The sequence below is a fragment of the Leguminivora glycinivorella genome, chromosome 11, assembly GCF_023078275.1.
Source record: "Leguminivora glycinivorella isolate SPB_JAAS2020 chromosome 11, LegGlyc_1.1, whole genome shotgun sequence".
NCBI classification, from domain to species: Eukaryota; Metazoa; Arthropoda; class Insecta; order Lepidoptera; family Tortricidae; genus Leguminivora; species Leguminivora glycinivorella.
Genome location: NC_062981.1, coordinates 4,487,769 through 4,510,154, shown reverse-complemented (window position 1 = coordinate 4,510,154; position 22,386 = coordinate 4,487,769). Strand labels below are relative to the sequence as shown.

General features: G+C 36.1%; 1 protein-coding gene across 8 annotated transcripts in view; it reads left to right on the top strand.

Annotated features, from left to right (window-relative positions):
* Positions 1–22,386, top strand: part of LOC125230890 (atypical protein kinase C) — a 408,150-nt gene that overhangs the window by 370,846 nt on the left and 14,918 nt on the right. For all 8 annotated transcript variants that reach the window (XM_048136154.1, XM_048136150.1, XM_048136152.1 and 5 more), the window contains one exon: positions 16,095–16,145. In XM_048136154.1, the coding sequence (XP_047992111.1) occupies positions 16,095–16,145 (51 nt within the window). The remainder of the gene's footprint in view (positions 1–16,094; positions 16,146–22,386) is intronic.

The following is a 22,386-nucleotide window of genomic DNA, read 5'->3' as shown; positions in this document are numbered from 1 at the left end:
CTAGAATTTTGAAACCTAGTGCTATTAACCATTCGTTGTCAATTCTATTAGTAGTGAAGATATGATTTTTAATGAATTTCACGAAATCGAATGGTTGACATTCAGAAATCAGTCCCTTCCAGGACTCTTCTGTGATCGAATGCCACGTATAATATAATTTAGAGGTTCGTTACGGACTTGGCACCCCGGCCAAGCGACGCTCGCCAAGCACTGTTCACTCTATATTTGTTTACTATATGTTAATGTCCAGTCCAATTGTTGGCTAGTTAGTAAGCCTGTTTGTCGTATAATTTGATTATGTGAGTAAATAGTTAGGTAATTGTGTAAACGGATTGATTAATGAGCATATTAATGTGTGAGGCACGTGATTTGATGTTGTCTGTCTTGAAATTAAATTATTCTTTCAACTATACACGCACTTACAAGTTTTCGGCACGTGTAGATTAACTGTTAAACTGTTATAAAATCAAAAAGCTTTTCTTGAAAAAATACTAGTTTGTCTACTATGATTTTTGATTAGTAACAGACAGAAATTAAAATAGTATATGTGACTCTAACACAGTGCTGAAATATCGGAATCTTGCTTTTATCGATTCACCTCTGATTAGTGATGTGCAAGTTGCGGAAACTTTCCAAAAAAATCTTAAATTTCATGAAAAATAAGTTTCCGAAGTTTTCCTATGTGAAAATTTCAGAAATTTGGAAACTTTCCGTCGGCACATCAGTACCTCTGATAGTATCTCGTAATTTGTTATACATACTTACATGTTTATAGTTATTTTCGATATAATGTAAATGCCCGTATCCAAATCCTCAAACGACCTTTCCTTATTTTCTCGGCTTTCAGTCAAACTATTTTTTTTTCTTACATGATTTTCCTTATACGTAACTATTCAACTTAAATCACTGTTTAACGCATTCAGTATCAGTATGTATGATTTTGTACGAAAGTGAACACAAGGTTTGTGTTGCTGGCAGCGAATGTGTTAAGCAATCTGAATAGCTTGTAATCTTAACCCTACCTCTACTTAAATTGCATTGCATTATTCTGACCTTTTCCTTTACAATTGAAAACTCGAACATAACAAGAAACTAAATAAAGAACCGCATTGTTTCCTAACAAGCTTACGTCTGACTCTAACAATATGTTGCCCCGGGCCGAATAGCTGTATAAACATATGTATTAATGCTACATAAGGCCTTTTAAGGCACTACTGTTGGATAAGATCTGGGCCTAATGGAATCGGGCAAATGTGGTGTTACCTAAAACGTCTTACGCAGTGAGCATAAGGAACCTTTTGCTAGAGACTAGTAGAGGCAGACGATACTTAAAGTGAAACAGTCTTCCGCTAGATTAGTACGAGTTTAATTATAGTTATGGTTTACGTGTCTTGGGTTATCTGTGTTTAGGTACACGTGTCCTGTTCGTTAACAGTGGAAGTGAGAACTAGGTATATGCGTTTGTACACTGTTGCGCACAGGTGGATGAGATTTTCAATGATTACGTAAGGAGCCCCCCACATACATAGAGATCAGTGGAGAAATTGGGTAAGAGGTCTTTGTCCAGCAGTAGGACACGGCAGGCTCCATATAATAATAATACGTAAAAGAGCATAGCGAAGAGTCTCGACCAACATCTCGAGAGACTCTCGCTAGGTGGTTGGATCAAGGGTCAGATGCAGAAGGCGGTGATCTTGGACACGGCGCGGATAGTCCGACGGTTCCTCTCTCTGCAGCCCTAACCACCGGCAACTTGGGCCCTGCCCCGCTGCTGGCGGCACCCTAGGTTAGGTTTTTTATACTATGTTTATATTTTTTTATTGTTTTGTAAGTGGTTTTGTATTTTACTTTTATATTCGTATTATAAATAACCTAGCCTAAGATTTGAAAGAAATAAAGAGGATTAATACGTAAAGAGCCAAAATAAATAGATTAGTTAAATTATGTTTCCTATTTTATTGCAATTTAGCCAATCCCTGAAACGCCGTAGTCAATAATTGTCTACTTAATAGTTAAATAACCTCCAACTTGTTATATTTAGTTTAAATAGTCTGTGACTGATCTAGTTCTAGAACAAGGCGTTTGAGGGGTTAAGTCAAATTGAAATAGGATAAATGTCGAAATCTCTAGATCAGTTCTAAACCTTGATATTCTAATACCTAAGCGTACCTAAAACATACCTATACAATATACTTACATCCGATCTGCAACATATACATATGCACGCTATCGTATCAAGTGTGCCAACACCTGGCTTAGGCCTAAACAACGATTTGGTAATAGATTTTCTTTAACTAGTTTTGTGCGCAAGTTCCTCCGTTAAACTTGCCGATTCGTGGATCAATTTTTCGATTCGTGATTGGATTTTTCGAGGATGTAATTGAAACTTTTTCGTGTTCACGGAACAGTTCGGTACGATTAAGCGATTGCCCTATTTTCTATGTCGTGTAGAAAAAAAAACTATTAGGAAGCATTGATGCATGAATACATAAAATTCCCTTAACTCTTTTTTTATCTACTAGCTAGCATGTTTATTCGACGACTATATACTCCCTAGATTGATTAGATATCAATCTAGGGAGTATATAGTTATTGCGGAGAGGCGCAATTCACAAAGTAAACTTGATTTTTGAACACCTTTAATATCAAAGCCACCTTTAAACGACAAAGGGGATTTTTAACTCGGAAACATTCGACGACCGGTCTGGCCTAGCGCGTAGTGACCCTGCCTGCTACGCCGCGGTCCCGGGTTCGAATCCCGGCAAGGGCATTTATTTGTGTGATGAGCACAGATATTTGTTCCTGAGTCATGGATGTTTTCTATGTATATAAGTATTTGTATATTATATATATCGTTGTCTGAGTACCTGCAACACAAGCCTTCATGAGCTTACCGTGGGACTCAGTCAATCTGTGTAAGAATGTCTTATAATATTTATTTATTTATTTAAACAACACAAGTTTTGCGTAGGAACATCGAAATTATCAACTTTTCATAATTAAATGTGTTAGTACCTTACCAAGTTTCCGGTGTAAATTGAATACGAGTATATAAGCTATAGTCCAGGAAACCGTGTATGTAGTGAGGAAGCAGGAAGTGCACAGGAAATTGTTTACCGAGGAGTTATGGCCCACACGGGGCCTAACTGCATGGCTTCCTACTATTGACGTAATTAATTATATTGTGCCTTACACCGTTACCTTTGCTAAGAGACAGTGTCAACACTAGGATGACACTTTTATTGTCATCCTTAGACTGCCTATTTGTGACAATGTAAGTACGTTGTCAATCACAGATTTCAGATAGGTACACCATAGATCAAGCAGATGCATCTCCTTGGCAAACGAAAGACAAAACGTATAAGTAGTCCGCCCCTACTCACAGCTTGCAGCTTTCGCGCGTCAATTTTTGTAGGTGGATATCAACGAAAAAGTAAAAAAAGCCTCGTAACGTGTTATTTAATTGCTACAACACAAAAAATATAAGCACTCTAGGGCTAGACATTTTTCCTATCACAAGTACTACCTAAGTACAAAATGTGACACGCTCGGCCCCTATAAGTACATTGACTGATTTCTTCTATCTAAATATAGTTCTGTGTAGTCATCAGTCTAATTGGACGTTGATTTATTTATTTTTATGTATTTATAATGTGTGTCTTAAGATAAAACTTGAAGTGTCCTAAAAGTGGTTTTTTAAGCCCCATATGCCGTGAAACATTTTCTACACATCATGCTCGCACTAATATTTAGGCATTTGTCAATACGAGCAACATGCATAAAAAGTAACTTATTTAGAAGTTGTACCAAAGTTAGTCTTGACACTCTTGACACTCTCAGCGTCTCATGGTGGGAGCACTTGAGTGGACGGCGAAGGAGTTATGTACAAAGTGAAAAGTTATGGACAGCTAAGTACAATTGTAAAAGATAAATCGTGTTGGTTGTAGTTTCGATGGCGCTGTTAGTTCCACAGTTTCACTTCAATTGTATTATCTATTTCAATCAAAGTATGTGTAAGGTACAACATCCAAATGTAACTTATCTATTTTTCCATGTTTTACAATGTTTGCATTATTAAACAGAGTGTCCACCGGTTATATATGGTGGGCGTGTTCAGCGGATACATGTAGAACTCAACATCATAGTATAGTAATGGAAAAAATGGATCAGTTAAAATTGTCCCCCAGTCGAGATTTGTCCCGCTCTACGTTAAACTGATTTTTTTCTTCTTTTTGTAATTGTTGTGGGTTGTTGTAAGGGATTGCAGGACCGGTATTTCCCGGTATAATAACTTTGGGCCTGCCTTGAAACTTCAGTTAAGTATCTTTCAATTAGGATGAATAAAGAATTCTATATATTTATCGGAACTGGACGTAGTAAATTAAATATTCCACATATTCTTCAATATTGTAGTCATAGTCGAATTGTCGTTTAGATTTTCGAAGTTCATAAGGCTATATGTAATAGTATAACGAATTGGACCGACTATAATGATCATCAGAACTATATTACATTTAACAATAAAAGCTCTTATACTCTAGTTCGACTACTGTATGCATATGAAATAGAAAATACTGTCGCAATATCCGGATAAAAAAAACATAACATAAACATATATGTAGGTACCTGGAAATATTTGCCATCGGGATAGTAAGGCAAACGAGCATTATTTGGCAAATATTTACCTGGAATAAATCAAAACAAATATAGCGACAGCTCAGCCGAACAGAGCGTTAGGGAAAAAATGGTAACAAAATATATAGTCGTTGTACACTTCCAGTTATATTTAGAAAAGTTTCTCGGTCAAGTAGAGTCATCTTCAATGTTAAGGATATGATTTGAAATATAATAGAATATGATATTTTCGTGAGCACACAGACAATAAATAATATTTCAGAATAACATGGTACAGTAAAGTGCCTGGAAATGGCCTCACCTCTATTGATAAAATGAATATTAAGTATCGTCAGCATAGTGAACACGCAAAATTTCAAATGTAAACCAGTATTAAGCTAAAGAATTATTCCCAATATGAAATGTTTTGAAGCTACATCACGAAAATCGACTGCCTTATTCAAAGTACAAAACCGTCAAGTTTCAAATATCGCTATTTATACACATTCACTCGGTCCCTCCATCCCTTCTCCATTATGTCGCTTCGTATTAAAACTTCAAAAGGTAAAATCGATGTAAGTCGAGGATGGACAAAGCCCTTGTCAATCCAATCTCGAGGGACACCGGGATCTGAATAAACTATAGTTTTTCACTTTTATATTTGACGTACACGGTAGTTTTCTCAAAGTGCTTTATTAATTTGACGTCTAACAGAGGAGTGAAAGAAGTCTACAATGTCTCGTAAGTCTATAATGTGACTTACGGGACAATTCGAACACACATTGACATTCGAATGATATTTAGTTACCTAAGTAGTTATGTGGCATGGCATATTTGAAAAGTGCTTTGTAATAGAGGAAGACTATGTGTATTGAAATATTTATAAAGAAAGACTTGTAAGTTGGACCGCGCCTCGTACACGGTAACTTGTTGTCTTTTAGTAGTTTCTTATATAATTATGTAAATATGTTCATGTAAATAAATCGATTAACTTGTTGTAGTACAATAGGCTAGTTGCCTATACTTAAAATAAAATATTTTATGCAGTGCACGATATAAAGCACCACATAATTAAAAGAAAAATATGGACAGTAGTTATGTTTAAGTATATTTTTTTATTTAATAAAGAGAAAGATATAAAGTAAATGAATTGACCGTGACGTCACTCCTCAGTATTTCATAGTAATTCCATATTTAGCAAATCGTTTTGACAGTTCATAAAAAGAAGCTGATTAGACTAGTAGGAAACTAGCCTATTGACATTAAATTTGATACATATTTATATTGTGACAGATACCTAATTTTTTGAAATTGAAGTTTTTTGAACTAGGTATATACAGTTATGTACAACAAGTTTTTACTTTGGTTATCTTGTTTATTAAATTATTATTACGAGTAAATATGTAATAGGTAATATTAATTCTAAAAATCTCTTGAACCCAAAGACTCCTTTTAACTTACAAAGAAAGTAGTGCTATTTTTGTGTTTGGCAGCACTTTCCATTCATTCTCGTTTTTAAAAGGAAACCTTTGCAATTTGTATGGGGCGCGCAGGTTATTGAGGAGTTCCGAGTCAAACTTCAGGTAATCCGGCGGGCGCGGCATGAATAAATTGACAACTTGGCAAAAAGAGGATAAATTCAAATGCAGAGTAAACTTTGTTTTTGCCTGTAACGACAATAAGACGTGTTTGTAGAGCGGAGTACCTTTTTGGGCATATTTTACAAATTATAATTGATTAAAAGGAACTTACCAAATACTTACTGATTTATTATTAACCTCTTGTGACTTTTACTAAATATTTTGTCATCTATCAGCGTTTTTCTTTTTCAAGATTTTTTCATGTCATGTCATGGGGGTCATGACCCCCCCCCCCCTGGAGCCTAGGTCGGCCATACAAATAGACCACGTGACCCCCCTACTGGGGCCCGGGCCTTTACCACGTGACCCCCCCCCCCCCCCGGGCACGAAGCTGGATCCGCGCTTGGTTTGTCCTACAATTTCTGACCACTATCTATATGATATGGAAGACTCACCCATTTACATGGCATGTCACAATGCCTAGAGGAGTACACTTAGATTTAGATTTTTTTCATATTACTGTGGGTCATTTCGGGAGAAAACTTGTAAATGAAAAAGCTTTGTTACCACAAGCTATGGTTATAAAAGGACTTTCTTATCAGGCTGAAAATAGGGAAAACTAAATAACCAACTATTCGTATTACTCTACGTTTCTTGGGAAACATAGACAAGGGAAGATAGGCTATACGGCTTTAGTTTCACAAATAGAGCAATTACGGTTACCTGAGTTTCATGAGCAGATAACATCGGCAGTGTGCATAAACTAACAGATATGTGCAAAGTTTTGGGGCAGCAGGTAAACAGATTCCCGCTCTTCTCGAATGAGCTTAGATCACTGGGAAAGTAGCTAAGTTTGCTTTGGTAAAGTTTTTGGCTGACTTTGATTGCCAAAATGAAGGTTGAACGAGTAAGTACATATATAGTACGAGTAAGAAGAAAGGGTCAGGGGGACAATTTCGACTAAAGGACAACAATTTAAGCTCATCGATTTTTTTCCATATTGTACTCTATTAACGTGAGTACTTTATGTATGTATCTGTTACTATAAAAGCCCGGTTTTACGGGTAAATACTAGGTTTTACCGATTCCGATTAGTAAAAGCTCAAAGTGAGAAAATTTGTTGTTTATTTCGGGCTTTTACCGACATTGATTTGGTAATAACCTAACCACAAAATTAAAATTTTGAAAAAACCCCCGACCGCGACATAGTGGACCGATTTTCATGAAACATGGCTAAGAACACTCCCGACTAACTCAGCTTTCAAACAAAAAAAACTAAATCCAAATCGGTTCATCCGTTCGGGAGCTACGATGCCACAGACAGACACACACTCAGACAGACAAACAGACAGACAGACACGTCAAACTTATAACACCCCGTCGTTTTTGCGTCGGGGGTTAAAAACTAGGCCTTGCCACGGCGGTCGGTAAATTGCATCAGGCAGAAATTTTGGGGAAGTTCTATGAAAAACTTATACCACATCAATTTCGTATTAAACCTATACCAAAGGAGGTATAAAGACTGTATCGTTAAGTATGAGGACAACTTTGAGTAGCCGTATTTATTTGCTATTATATTTTTTTCTTAAAACAAGACATAGGCTTAATAAGGCACATAATAAGGTTCACATTTTGTCCTAGAAACTCGACGTAAAGCAAGTGGTTTAGACAGTATTGACTTAATCCTCCCGAGTAACAATTACGATTCCGGACAAATGCTACTAGAAAATTCACAAAGTGCGTAAAAAACGATACGATTGCGAAAAAAAATTGTACTGTGTGAACCTCAACGACATATGATCCACAAAGCAGAATATCTGGACATAGTCTAGCCATAGTTATTTTTAAGAAATAAAGTTCAGGATCTGTGTATGGCGGCCATTTAGAGAATGTGGCATGGTGCTTCCTCTAACTCCGACTTTGATGTCGAATTTAACTATCATACACAGTTTATATCGATTTGGTTTAGGCACTGTTCAAACACCGTGAATGTCAATTAGACTTTGGCCTATGGCTAATTTTTTTATCTGTTTCTCTCATCCTGCTTGCATCAAAAATTTACGACAATCCGGAACGTTGCTCAAAATAGCGTTTTTTTTAATTATATAAATTCACCGCATTTATTCCGCAAGTACCCAATTGAAAAACCATGAAGAGGACTCTTAAAGAATATATTTTGGCAGCATATTAACCTTTGTTTGTTGAAATCGTGCAAACAGTCATTGAAATATTCTCAAATTAAGCCAGATAGGGGTTGTCCGAAATTTATTTGCTAGACCTTAATGAAAGTACCATAAAGTCTCTAAAATAAAATAAAAATTAGACTTTCTTATATCAAATAGTGCTTACCAATACCTTCAGATCATACTCTCGGAACATAATAATATAAAATTATGCACATGTCAACATTTAGACGAGGTTTGTTTTGTCCTTATACTTATCGATACATAGCATACCAGAACACGAAAACATAACAAACGTATTTCAGTAAGTCAATTCTGAGAAAAGGGCGAAGTTTAATTCTAGATAAGCGAAAACTGGTAACCAAGTCGAATACTTGTTTTCAAAAAGTTTACTGAACTGAAAACATATTTGCAAACAGTTCTATTTTCATTCGTATTTTCTTAAAATTGTATTCCGTGCATCATTGAGGTATATGTACTACGTACTAGAGGCGACGTTGCCAAGCGAAAACTCTGCACATGCTGACAAATGCGCGGGGTGCGGGGAGCGGTTATTTACGCGTAGAGTAGGTCTACCACCAGATGTGACACATTATTATATTCTGCCTAAAGGGAATTTTACATTATAGTTAAATAAAATACGAAACATATTTTGTTATTTAAACGTTATATTTTTTAAACATACAAACTTATTTATTTATTTACAACTTAAACAATACAAATTAATATAAAATAAATGTGCTGTATTTATCTTCTTCTTTAAAATACACAATGAACATAATATGTATGTGTGTGGTCAGTTGGTAACCAAGTTTCTTCAGCACGATTTTTTCGGACAAAGCGTATCAATTGTTCCCTTTTTTCATGACCAGACCGAAGAAAACTGCAAAAAGTGAGCGTGCTAAAAATACAATTTTACTCAAAAACTATTAACTATACACTAACAAATAAACTTTTTTTATATTTTAGTAACATAATTAATGAAATAGTAAGCAGTTAATTAATAATTTTCCAAATAGAAATATTTATATTTCGCAACTCTATTAGAGGTGAAACACATTAGTAGGAACAGTGTAAATGGCACATCTGCGCGGTTAACTTTTTATAGTCTATGATTGCGTCACCAAAATGGCGGCAGTGTCGCTCCCGCTCGCGAGTTTGTAGAATATTCAATCTTAAAATATTATAGACGAGTTTTTTGTTTAATTTACCGGTGAAATGTCACACCTTAGCTTTTATTTGATTTCCTCGAGTGATTAGTATAATTTTTAAGCACACAAGAAGGCATTATTCACGTGGAAAGTAAATGCATCACGGCACGTCACTTCACCGCAAGGTAGGCTTGTGTCGTTCACGAACTATGAACTGTTAGGAATAAAATCCCATCAATGACCGAAATGAACTGAATCTTTCCGTGCTCTGAGAATCGGTCTTTGCTCATTTGCTCATTTAGTTCAGTATAGGATCGGCGAGCGCGAGCGGTTTGGATCGAGAACGAGCGTGTGACTGCGCCGACCGAGAGCGAGAGCTACTTAGCAGAGCTACAAAAAATCGTCAAGTTTTCATATTAAACTTCGGTTACTTACAACCTTTCGACCCGGAATGTTACTATCTGTGGACTACTCGTATCATTTTGACACTATTCGGTCCCATTCGTTCTGATCTTTCCGACCGCAGTGGTCGCTGGTCTGACTGAACTAAATGAGCAAAAGACCTAAAAGAGCGAACTAGTTCGTGGGAGCGATTGAACGAGATCGGAGCGCTCCGATCAACGAACGAAACGGCACAAGCCTACCGCAAGGACCTGGTAAGGACTGACAACGTTGCGGTCCATGGACCGCAGTGCGTTGTGTAAAAATTCTCTTAGCAACGTCGCCTCTAGTACGTAGTACATATACCTCAATGCCGTGCATTATATTACTTAGACATGACAGGAATGGTGAAACCTACTGTATACACTGAAAAGTACCCAAGTCACTGAAGTGGTGAATTTGTAGGATTCTGAAGTTGAAGTATTCTTAAAACAACTTACAGGGATAAGCTCGCCTTTGTATCTCTATTCCTACAAATTGTACCTATAAGTATATAAACTGTTGTACACAATAAAGTGATTACTATTAGGTACTACTACAACTTTTATTCAGTGTACTGTAGTTTCATTCTCGTTCGTATTTTCTTAAAATTGTACCTATCCGGTCCGGTGTATTTTAAATTTATTGCTCTTACTTAGACATGACACGAATGGCGGTAAAACGGTAAAAAAGTCAATTTCTTTTTACACCGGGGACACTGGAGTCGGCAACCGCTTTTCCTGTCCGTTAAAACGCGCAGCCAATAAGAGCGCCGCGTTTAAAATAGGAACAGCAAATCGAAGACGTTCTCTATTTGAACTGGCCTTTTTGCCGTTGGGAACGGACGCCTGTTTAATTAAATTGATTGTAAGCAGATGCTTGCATAAAGTTCTTGGTATTTGTAATAGAAAATTTATTCAATTCTTTTTATTATGAGATAAATAAGACATTGGATGAAAATGTGAAATAATACTTAAGTAAGAATTTTCTTATTATTGGTGATCTGAGCAAATGAAAAATCGATCGGCGTTAGACCTATATATATTATGTAGTTTATTTTTATAACGATGTCGTTGTGTGCATTGTATTTTTTTTATACCCTATAATGTGTGCCCCACTGCTAGGCAAAGGCCTGCCCTGTTTTCCGCCACTCTTCACGGGTTTGTCCATGCTCCCGCCAATCGCCACAAAATGAGTAGGTCTTTCCGCCATCTCTTTTTTGGCCTAACTCGGCCTCGGGTAATTGGTGGTGCTCATTCGGTCGCTATTTTGGCCCATCTGTCTGGAATTTATGTACCTAATGAGCGTTCCATGCAATAGTATGAAAGTATCCTATAGCCACAGCTTCATTGTTGAGCGGTTTTGCGTCATAAATCGGGAAAAACGATTTCCCCATAAATGAAACCTAATTTGAACATTTTCTTTTTTTTTATAACACTCATAAGCATAAATATAGATTTACGGGTATTTGAAACATGTTTTTTTTTCGGTAGATATTCATTCACCCATCTTGACATTGACACAAACAAAAAACTAAGTATGAAACATTCAGTTCCTAATAACATCATAGTTCTTAGGTATACCTACCAATTTTATGATTATCGCAATAAGTTATTCAAAATTAAAGCTTCGGTCAAACGCCTGTAGTGTTGTAGCCAGATCTGGACAAATTACACTAGAATTTATTGTGTTATTATTCACATGTAAACAAGGATTATTTATATAGGATTTACATACTTCATACTAAGAATCGTACCTCGATTTTTTTAGCTCCACCAATTGAATACTATCATAACTCATCAGTAGTTATGATAGTATGCCTAAATTTTTTTTAAATGGTTATTGACATAATATCCTGATTTTAAAATAAAGAAATATGTCTTTGTTCTTATAAAAAATAAAAACACGCAAAAATATTTGGGGAAAATATGATTTTGCCCACTTCGAGGCTGCGAAACTGCGCCATCTAGTTTTAAGCCTGAAAGGCCCATACATTTCAGGGGTACGCTTTTTTATATGGGCTCTGTCAGTCCCGTATTAAATCGTTCTTGCATGTAAATATCTTAGTTTGTACGCAATGCCTACAATTGTCTAAACTTGGCCACCATCCCCTATGAAATCCAATAAGAATAAACACAATAGTAATTGAAGCCAAGTTCTCAAATGCTTTCTTTTTCCTCCAAAAGAAAGCACTTAATGCAATTTCGGAATTACAAAGTTTTCTTTGTTGGCGAGCTGGATAGCCCGTCCACTCAGCGCTCAGCGTGTTCTGATCGCTTGGGAAGTGCCGGCGATTTGGTGAATTTGGGCCATTTTTTTTTTTTAAAGTTGTCCACTTTTTAGTAACAGGGGTATTTTTTACGCGTTTCATACTCAGAATCGCGAGGTCTTCCGATCCTGATAGGAGAATAAAATGTCCTAGGATTTCCATACATTTTTTAAACCTTCCATTCCGTTACCGACATAAAAAATGGTAACGGACGTTTGTTTCTCCTATTAGGATTCAAAGAGCTATTCTGAGAGAGGAAACCACACAAAAATTTCCAAAACAAAAAAAAAACTTGGAAAAATGGCCCATTTTGGCCTCTCCAGAACCCTGTCTTATTGACACCGCGCTTTATTTGACTTTGGCGTTTACTGTGAAAAGGTTCTATAGTGGCCTAGGATTTGTGAAGGAGTGGCTGATTGTCACAGACACAGGGAATCTTATGGAATGTCAAACATTAAAGCTAGCGGCAGCCGCTGGAACTAATTTGTAGAGAAGACGACAGTGTACAGTCATATCAAAAGTGACAATTGGTATGTTTTAGAGGAGGAAACGGTCGAAAAGGAAACCTAAAGTGTTAACCATAGGTAGGTACATCGCTATTTAAAAAATCTGTGTACACGTGACGCACGTGACGGGTCAAATCAAATCAAAAGTGTGCCTTTCGATTTTGGACTTTAACTCCTGTCTTAAGGAACTTATCAAGACAAAATGATCAGTCTAGTGTCAGTAACAGTATGTGTAAAGAATGTTTGCTATATACCACTGAACTAATAAACTTACACGGGCCACTTGTGTAGTGGGCTGTGGGTAGTGGGCTGTCAACTGTCAAATTCCATATAAAATGGTGGAATCGAGCTTAGAATGTTTTTAAAAGTCTCGCGTTTCGCTCGGAATCGCTTGTTAGGTTTTTGTACTCTTTTAAAAACCTTGGCAGCTATTTCAGTCCAATTAAAATGCGGACTACTGAAATAAGCGAATCGACTACGTCTCTCACGAGTGTTGTCATATTGAGTAGGTAACTAATGCTTACTTCAGGAAAAATCGCAAATCGAAAGTCCCAAGCATTGAAATGAAATGATTTATTTATGCATGTGGAGAATGGGTTACATATTAGGTTCAGAATCTTATCTTCTGTAACGCCGTGGCTTGCGTGGGCGACGGTCGCGCGATGGTCGCGCGACGGCGATGCGACGCATACGAAATCAAACCTTATAGATATGGAAGTATGAGACGCGACGGCGACGGTCGCGCGACCGTCGCCCACGCAAGACACGGCGTTACACTGACATCATTATCTTTTGTAATACTGACATCATATGATGTCGTTGGGACTCGATTATATGAGGTAGCTATTTGTAAACGATTTTTTGGTTTGGTATAAAATCATTGTGTTTTAGGGGCAGGCAATGTTTTTTTTTTATTCATTTACAGTCATAAGCTTACAGTACGATACCAAAGCGCCTATAATGTTATGTTATCCAGGTATTTGACAATACAATACGAAAATGATGATGATGATGATGATGATCCTCCCAAACGCATCCGTCGACGGCGACATCCTGACAATACGAAAATACGAAATTATTGATGTGCAAGTTTACAGTAGGTACTCGTACTTAATCGAAACTACAAACATTCAAATAGCTCATTTTGCCGTCGAAGTACCTTTTTTCATCTCGGAAACTTGAAAAAGCTTTGAATTCCTCATAGCAATCGTAATGGAATGACGAGCGAACTTCCAAAGGAATGACCTGCATTCCACATTCACAATACTCAGCGTTTTCCATTTTTAAACACGGCGGTCGGGGAGCAAACATGAAACTCCATTAAAACGGTTATTCCAAAAAGTACTCCGTAGTTTACTCCGGTTACTCCCAATATTCAATATTTCCAGGAGGCCTTTCGAAATCTAACACTTCCAAAATTTCAACTTTAATAGCAAGACACTAGGCCACATTTGGGAATGCTTTATTAAAAACGAGCTTGCGAGAGTATACTGTGTGCGCGCGAAGTTTGTTTGTGTGAGAATGTTTTCGGAACTACTCGAAATGAAGACTAGTTAGAAAAAAGTTCCCACTACAAATTGGAAATTGATTGTGCGTTTGTTTTCATTGGCTGCGCGCTGCGAAAATATTTTCCCAGCAGTAGGTTATGCAATTTAAAATCGGAACATTCCGTTAAAGAGATAGCGAGATTTATTCGAAATTGGAAATTGCTGTTTGAGTTGTTCATTTGTTTTCAATATGAATGCAGGGACGTGATCGGAATTTCGAACTCGGTTCTGACGTTGTTTTTGAATACTTTTTTCATTGGTACGAATATACGTATACTTATCTATAGACAGTGAAGAGTAGAATCCAGCAACGTACCTACGTGCTTATTGTAGCGAAACCTTTACACTCAGACTTCAGACTATGTTAACTGTCACTTAAGTGAATTCTCTTCAAAAGTTATTTACCTCTAGCATATATCATCCAAGGCAATCATAACATTAGCAAAAATTGATAGACGTAGTATTAAAAAAAATACGAATTGAAACCATCCAATTTTAATAGGCTTATGAAATAGTACATTTCAGTACAGATGGTGTTTTTTTTACGCACTAGTGCGAGAAGTGGTTCATTATACATATGTGAGGTCGAAACTTCGGAGGGCCATCTGTACTGAAATAGTACATTACGATACAAGTGCGTAAAGAAGGAAGTTCGAAACGAGTGGCGATAAATTAAAACACGACCGAAGGGAGTGTTTTAAATCGACACGAGTTACGAATTTCCTTTTCGCACGTGTATCGTACGACGTTTTTCAGTACAGATGAGCCTCCGAAGTTTCGACCTGGCATATAATGAACCACTTCTCGAACTAGTGCGTAAAAAAAACACCATCTGTACTGAAAAACATCGTACGATACAAGTGCAAAAAAAGGAAGTTCCAAACGAGTGGCGATAAATTAAAACACGACACGAGTTACGAATTTCCTTTTTTTGCACTTATATCATAATGTACTATTTCAAGTACATAATAGCTCCATGTCCATTAATTACAGACGATAGAAAAATGTTCTGTTCCAGTCTCAACCTAAATGAGTATTCTCTTAACATTCTTCAACATCCCCATCCCTCGCCCAGAAAAAGGATTCCACTCCGCTGTATTAAATCACCATGACAAACACGCGGGTCAACAGTTCCCTTTAAAACGTAAACACTAAACACAACAGACCAGCGTCGGCTTCCATTTTTAAAGGCACCCGGACGGAATCTCTTCTTTCCGGACAGAATGCAATTCGGGCCGGAAATAAGCGGGATTGCCGGACGTTTGTGCGCTTTTGTTATTTTAAACTAATCATTACTGCGCTGGGGAGCGGGTAGTTTTCTCTTTGTTGGGTTGTTAGATAAAGTCGCTTTGTGATAGTTTTAAGCTTTGTACGCTAATTTTGTATCATGATCACGTATTTCAAGTCCTAAGACAATAGATAAGTACGTTTAATATGTAGTTGTCTAAGTTGTATCTGCAGCATAGGTACTCGGGATCACTTGTATATAGGCAAAAACTAATTTTAATAGTAATCTCGAATGCTAATTCAGGCCAAATATTTTTTTTACTACATGCACTGGCGCAAAAGAAATCCATTTTTTTAATCTTTATCAACGTATTTTTAGGCCGGATCTTCTTCAGATTTGTGACTTTATATGATGGAGTTAAGGCTGAATTTTTAACCAAAGAAGCTTTTGAGAACAATCTTGACAACCTTGACTGTAAACAAACTGTCTTTCGACTAGGTTTTAGTGCAAAAACTGAATTTTATGAGATATTGGTAATATTGGTATCGAAATGTTGGTTAAACAATCGCTATAATGAAATGTTTTGTTTGTTGCAGTGTTCCCGAATGTGCCGCCGGCGCCGGGCATGTCATGCGCGGGAGAAGACCGTAAGTAACAACTACACTTTAACTTTACACTTGGCAGTAAGGCCGTGGACTGGACGTACGCGTATACTTTGTTCGTTTCATTTGGAACCGGGTGCCGCGTGGAGTAGCGAGCGAGCGGTGCGTGGCGCAGCACCATCAAAATGTATAGAATTTAATGGACTGTTGTGCCTCCAGTCCACCACCTAATAACGCACACATATACCATATAATTATAATATTTACTTGCCCTTGCCCTGGGCAGACATATATGACCTCATGCCATTTTATTTCCGTACCTATGAATATTTAGAAGTTCTTATTCGATATCACGAAGTTTTTGGTGTTTATCTTGCTATTTTTCTAACGACGTTCTATTGTAGATATTTATTCAACATTTAGTCCAAATAATTTTAAATGAAACTAAAAGCTAATCCGACGACAGTCTATTATTTAGTGAGAAAACCGCGTCTCCAAAACGACAAAAAAATGTTTGCTGAGTCCGTTTATCACCCGAGATATAGCAGCCAATTTCATTAGTACCTATTTGCAAAAAGAAAATGTTGTCCATCCTCTCTCCATCTGAGAAGAATACACACTTGGTGAAGGGTTAGTAAAGACAGGAGGTAATGTAGGTATTCAAAATAGTGTACTTATGCTTACTTCTGTACTTTAGTACTAAATGTTAAATAGTATTATACATTATTCACTTATCATAATATCGTTGCTTTTCAACTGTAAAATCCACATGCTTTCTGCTTCCGTGAGCGTAAATAACTTCATTTCATAATTAACAACGTTATTATAATTTTACCCTATAAAGCTTCATGGCACAATTAGCCTAGGAACCATCCGGTCTTGCTACTACTGGAAAAATAACTTAATTCTATAACAGTACTTTTTATGTCACCAAAAATTAAGTTTGGTAATTTGAAATAGTTTTTTTAGTTAAGCCACCAAAATTTGTGACAAAAAACGTATAATAGAATAAAAAAAAAATTATTTTAATTCACTAAAAATCAGGCGAAAATGGAATCAGGACTTTTGTTTTAAATTCGACTACTTTAATTTATGACCTTTATAACACATTAAGAAACCACCTATTTTTGTGAATGATACTTCGTAGTAGCAAAAAGCGGACTAATTAAATCAGTTATGACACAAGCAATAAAAGGACAAGTGAAGTTATGGTTGTTTTGTATATACATTATGTGTTGAAACACTATGAAAACTGAAACCACCCCAAAAACAAGACGGATGTTCAATATTTTACTAGCTCGGAATAACATTCACGGCAAAAATTACATAAGCAAAAAAATTGGAACAGACTTTTCGTTAGGATCATAATAAAGAAGAATAAAAATTAATCCACCTTTAAATGCTCGCCAAGAAGCGCTAAAACCACATACGTACGTACTGAAATAAGTATTTTCATATTCTTCTTGCCTACAAACTCTCTACCATTGACGATGTAATTTCCTGCATTATTTCAAAAGTGACTCATGTGTTCAACCGCATTTTCATTACATCATGGTATAATAATATATTTCGTCGCCACTACTATTGCTTAAATAGCTCAGGTTGTACTAGCGTAACGTAAAATGACGGACGGTCCTGATGTCGTGGGTTCGATCCCCGGTAGTCGAAATGAACTTTTTTTGGTTTTTATTTTTATTTTATTTTTCTTTTACCGCCTTTTTACCCCCTTTATTTAAAATATTGTTTTTTTTGGTTGTATAACATTTTATTTAATGCTGTGAGTAATTTAGGTACAGTCAAGATATTTAATTCCCTAGCCATTTTAAAATGTTATTAGACACATGTAATGCAATAAGGTCGAAAACTGTATTTCAGTATTAGTATTGATTGAAGGTAACCTAAGGTTCAACATCGTTCCTCCCCGCAACCGCAATACTCTGTCTTAGCTAACCATCGCTAGACGTTATGCCCTTGTAATAAGGATTACAAATGTACAGTGACAGTTGTCCGGTATGACTCATAGATTTATATATTATTAAGCTAGATTGAGTTGTTAGGCCAAAAAGTGTGTCCACATGAGAGGATAAAGTTGGGGCTGGTGTCCCTCTCGCACTTATTGCCACTGTCAAAATTATTTGAATGACGTCATCACTGTCATTATTTGGGGATACCAGTCAATATTCAAAGTTACTACCAAATCTACTAATACCGAAATTAAAGGTTTTTTTAATTGCGCAAATCTTTGGTTTTATGGCTTCATAATAATGACTTACCAATTCGCTACAAGGTATTAATATCCTTGCCTCGATATAATACAAAAATCATTTAAGAAGTTTATTAACTTAGTTATCATACAGGTAAAAACACTACTACTATAGTAATCTCTTTAACACTGGTCACACGTGCGAGAGGGACACCAGCCCCAACTTTGACCCTCTCATGTGGATACACTTTTACTATCCTAATAAGAACGTTTTTCTGCACCGGTGATAAAGTTCAATCTATTATGGCAAAAAAAGTGTGAGCTCAGTCCCTATTGAAAGTCCATGGTATGACTCAATGAAAAATTGGCTAAATAGTAATCGGAAAACAAACAAAAAGGGTAGAATATATTTCTATAAGTTATTTCGTTGGATTACATTACAAAATGAATGTATAATACTCGTTGTAATTGTATAGATTTAAATAAATAATTTTATTAGTTCCAATTAATGACCGTCAAGGAACAAAAACTAATTGAGTCGCTATTAGACCGTTTTCACATTATCCGATCCGATAACGGATGTCGGAAGGATATCAATAGATGAATCCAAGATTCCGCCTGTAATGTATAGGATATCGGTCCGACATCCGATATCGGTTCGGATAATGCGAAAACGCACTTAGGTCTACATTTTACACTTTTGAAAACCAAGATTAATTAGAGTCAGTTGTATGGTCGGTATGTAGTGTAAATAAAAAGTCGAAAAGTAGTAGGTTCTTTCTATACTTTTTGCTATGTATTTTATATTTCAATAGGCAGGCTTCTGTACCCATATTACAGTACTTTCAATATGTGCTATCCTATAATTAAATTCGGACACTCGCGTAGACACTTCTAATATTATTTGAATGGCATTACCAATATTAAATCTCCTTTTGAAAATAAATTTTAAAGAATATCCCACTATCAGATCAGAGCCACTGGTATTTAATTTAAAGCAAATGCCTATAATAAATAAATCCGATTAACCTTTGGGTTGTCTGCTGTCGAATTTAATTATTTTCATAGAAAATATTTTAATTTGTATCCTTCCAGCTCGAGATTCTTGGAAGCCCTGTAAATTTTTCTTTGTGACAACTAGATATGACATGTCAGGAAATTTACACATACATACATTACATACATTTATTGTAATAAACGTAGTACAAGTGACCAAGATAAAGATGATACAGTAGGGTATTTTTAAAGTTTATGTAATGAAGAAGTAAAATTGCGGCCTTTTTTAGGTATTTCTATACTTATTATATATTGGTAGCGGCTCCATTCGTTCAATATTCGTTCGCAATTCATTTTGACATTTAAGTCATTTGAGCATATTATGACAAAAGGTATTTTGATAAAGAGTTTTTAGTGTGTCACAGTTCTATTTGCAATTTTGATACTTAGGTCTTTATACACTAAGTTGGTTATGGCATGAACGATTTTTTTCCTAAGCAGATAAGAAGTTAACGTTATTAGCATCAACAAGAATGGTATAAATGCAATTTAGACCCAGATTTTTAAAACATTTTTGTTATGAATTGTGCGTCCTTGTATTTAATGTCATTGCAGTAGCTTGTACTTATCAACTTATAATATAAATAAAACATAAAAAAAATGAATTAAAAAAGCTGTAATATCCGCACCTACGTATGCGACGACTGAGATTTGAACCCGTGACCTGTGGCTTGTAAGTCTAACGATAATCGCCGGGGCTATACCTGGCCGTGACATATGGGTCGAAATTAGACTTTGTATAGCTTTCGCGTGTTTGTAACAAGCGTTGCTTCAACGATTCTGAAGAATGGAAGAATACATTTCACAAGATGACGGAGATCTGTCAAATGGTAGAAGGGAAAAACGTGAGATAGATGTATGTACTGACAAGTATATACTCTTTTCGACGACTGTCAAATCGCATGCCTAAAATAAATATGTAATTTTTTAAATTACTTTGGACTTTATTATCGGTGGGAAACGTCTGTTTTTAATCTACCTAAAATATTACTTATGTAGAAATAGGCATGTAATGAGGAGGAACACTCAAAGGATACGACAGATGGCGCCACCCTATTAGTCCGTGAGACGTGAGAGCGAGAAGCTGATAATTATGTTTTTTTCTCTCTCTCTCTCACATATGAATGACAGTGACATGCCTAGACTCTTGCATAGGCGCCGCCTGGCGGGGTAAAATGTCAGTGTGCCTCCTCATTTACGTTAATGTGTAATAGAAGAACAGAATAAAAAGCATGCGACACGGCTCATCACCTACTCTCGGCCCAGTTCCACTGGCGTGGTGGTTTGCCATATGAATTCCTAAATGTAAGACACTAAGGTCCAAACCAAACCACGCAAAAAATGTAAATATATTATTAAATTAAAGTATTAAATAAAGGTCAAACTTATTGGGTGGATTATCATGCTGTTAATATTGTTAAATAGGGACAGTAAAAGTCAACCTCGTACTATTATCTGTTCCTAATTTGCCCGGTCAAATATTTAGATTTTTTTATTTCCATATAAATATATTGGTGGTTTTTATATGCTAAATATCTGAAATATTATGTGCTATTCATTTCTGCTTAAAAATATCTGTTGTTATATTTGCTCTAGAGCACGTTAGAAAAAATTCAAAAATTCTATATCATTAAAAAAAGTCTTATTTCCCGTCATATATTTAGGTGGCTTCGGGTTGTAAACCTTAAAACTGATTTTTTTTTACATGTGTCCACCATTAAATTACTGTGAGGTATTTTGCCGAAAGAAAACGCTTATTTTTTGGGCGTAGTTTTTTTTAATATCTTCCATTCCAAACTATTGGTGGATTCGAAAATATAGGTTTTTTTAAATTGCGATTAAACGCTGTATATGAAAAAAAACTACTGTTGTAGAATTATTTTCAAAAATATCGCACCGTTCTTAGGCTAAATAGCCGGGCTAACCGAGCGCAACGTCAATCTCTTTAGGCGACGTCATCACCATATGAAAGCTGGCATGGTAATGACCAATACACTGGTCAAAAAGAGAAATAAAAAAACAAAGTGTGATGTAAAGCTGCATTTTTGGTATGTTATTTGGGGTCCTTGGGGGAATGTAGGACTATATTTTGCAAGCAAAAAAATGGTGTGCTAACTTCGTAATTTAAAAAAAAAAAGTAAAAAAATCAGACTTTTTTTGGTTTTTGCCGTTTTATTAAAAAACTATGCATTTATGGTCGAAAGTTGCTTTGTAATATTAAAAGCGCATTAAATTCCAAACAGTTTGACATCTTTTTTATTAATGTCCGTCAAATATTTTTTGAGATATGAAGCGTCAAAAAAAGAGCATTTTTCCCCTTTCTATGAAAATATTCGTTTTGCTAATATTTTGAGACAGATATCAACAAAAAAACTCAGGCTATTACATAAATTGTAAAATAAACATGTAGAAAATTCCACTAGCTTTCATTTAAGACCAAAAGAGTGCCAGTTATTTAAAAAAATAGGATTATATCATAAGTCTAGTATAACTGGATCAGAAATAATCGGTGGATGGTAATGGCCAAATGGGATAGTTTACATATATTTACAGGAGGCGTAGCGGAGAACGAATTATTATTATTTGGGGGCTGTTCAAGTATTACTTAGACACATATTTGCGTATATCAAATCAACATTTATTTAGTAAGTTAAGTTTACGGTCAGAAACCTCCGGATCGCCGCTTGGCGGAAAAAAATATTTACGAGTAGAAAACCCTCATTAATTGAATCAGATTGTTCCGAAATTGTTCTTGTACGGACTGGTTTTTAAAGCATATCACTGAGGGTCAATAACATCGCTGCAATCTCACGAGCGTTGTCGTGGACGTGCCCGAATCATAGTATTCTCCGTTTAACGAAATATCAGTACATAGTACTTATCTGTTGTATTGCACGCGCAGGTCTCTCACCGCCGCGCAGGTGTAGTCGGACCATAACTCGACAGTATAAACGCTTGTACAAAAACTGAGGAACAGCTGTCTTTTTACGCTGTCACTACATTTGGCGAATCTTCTAGCCAACATGT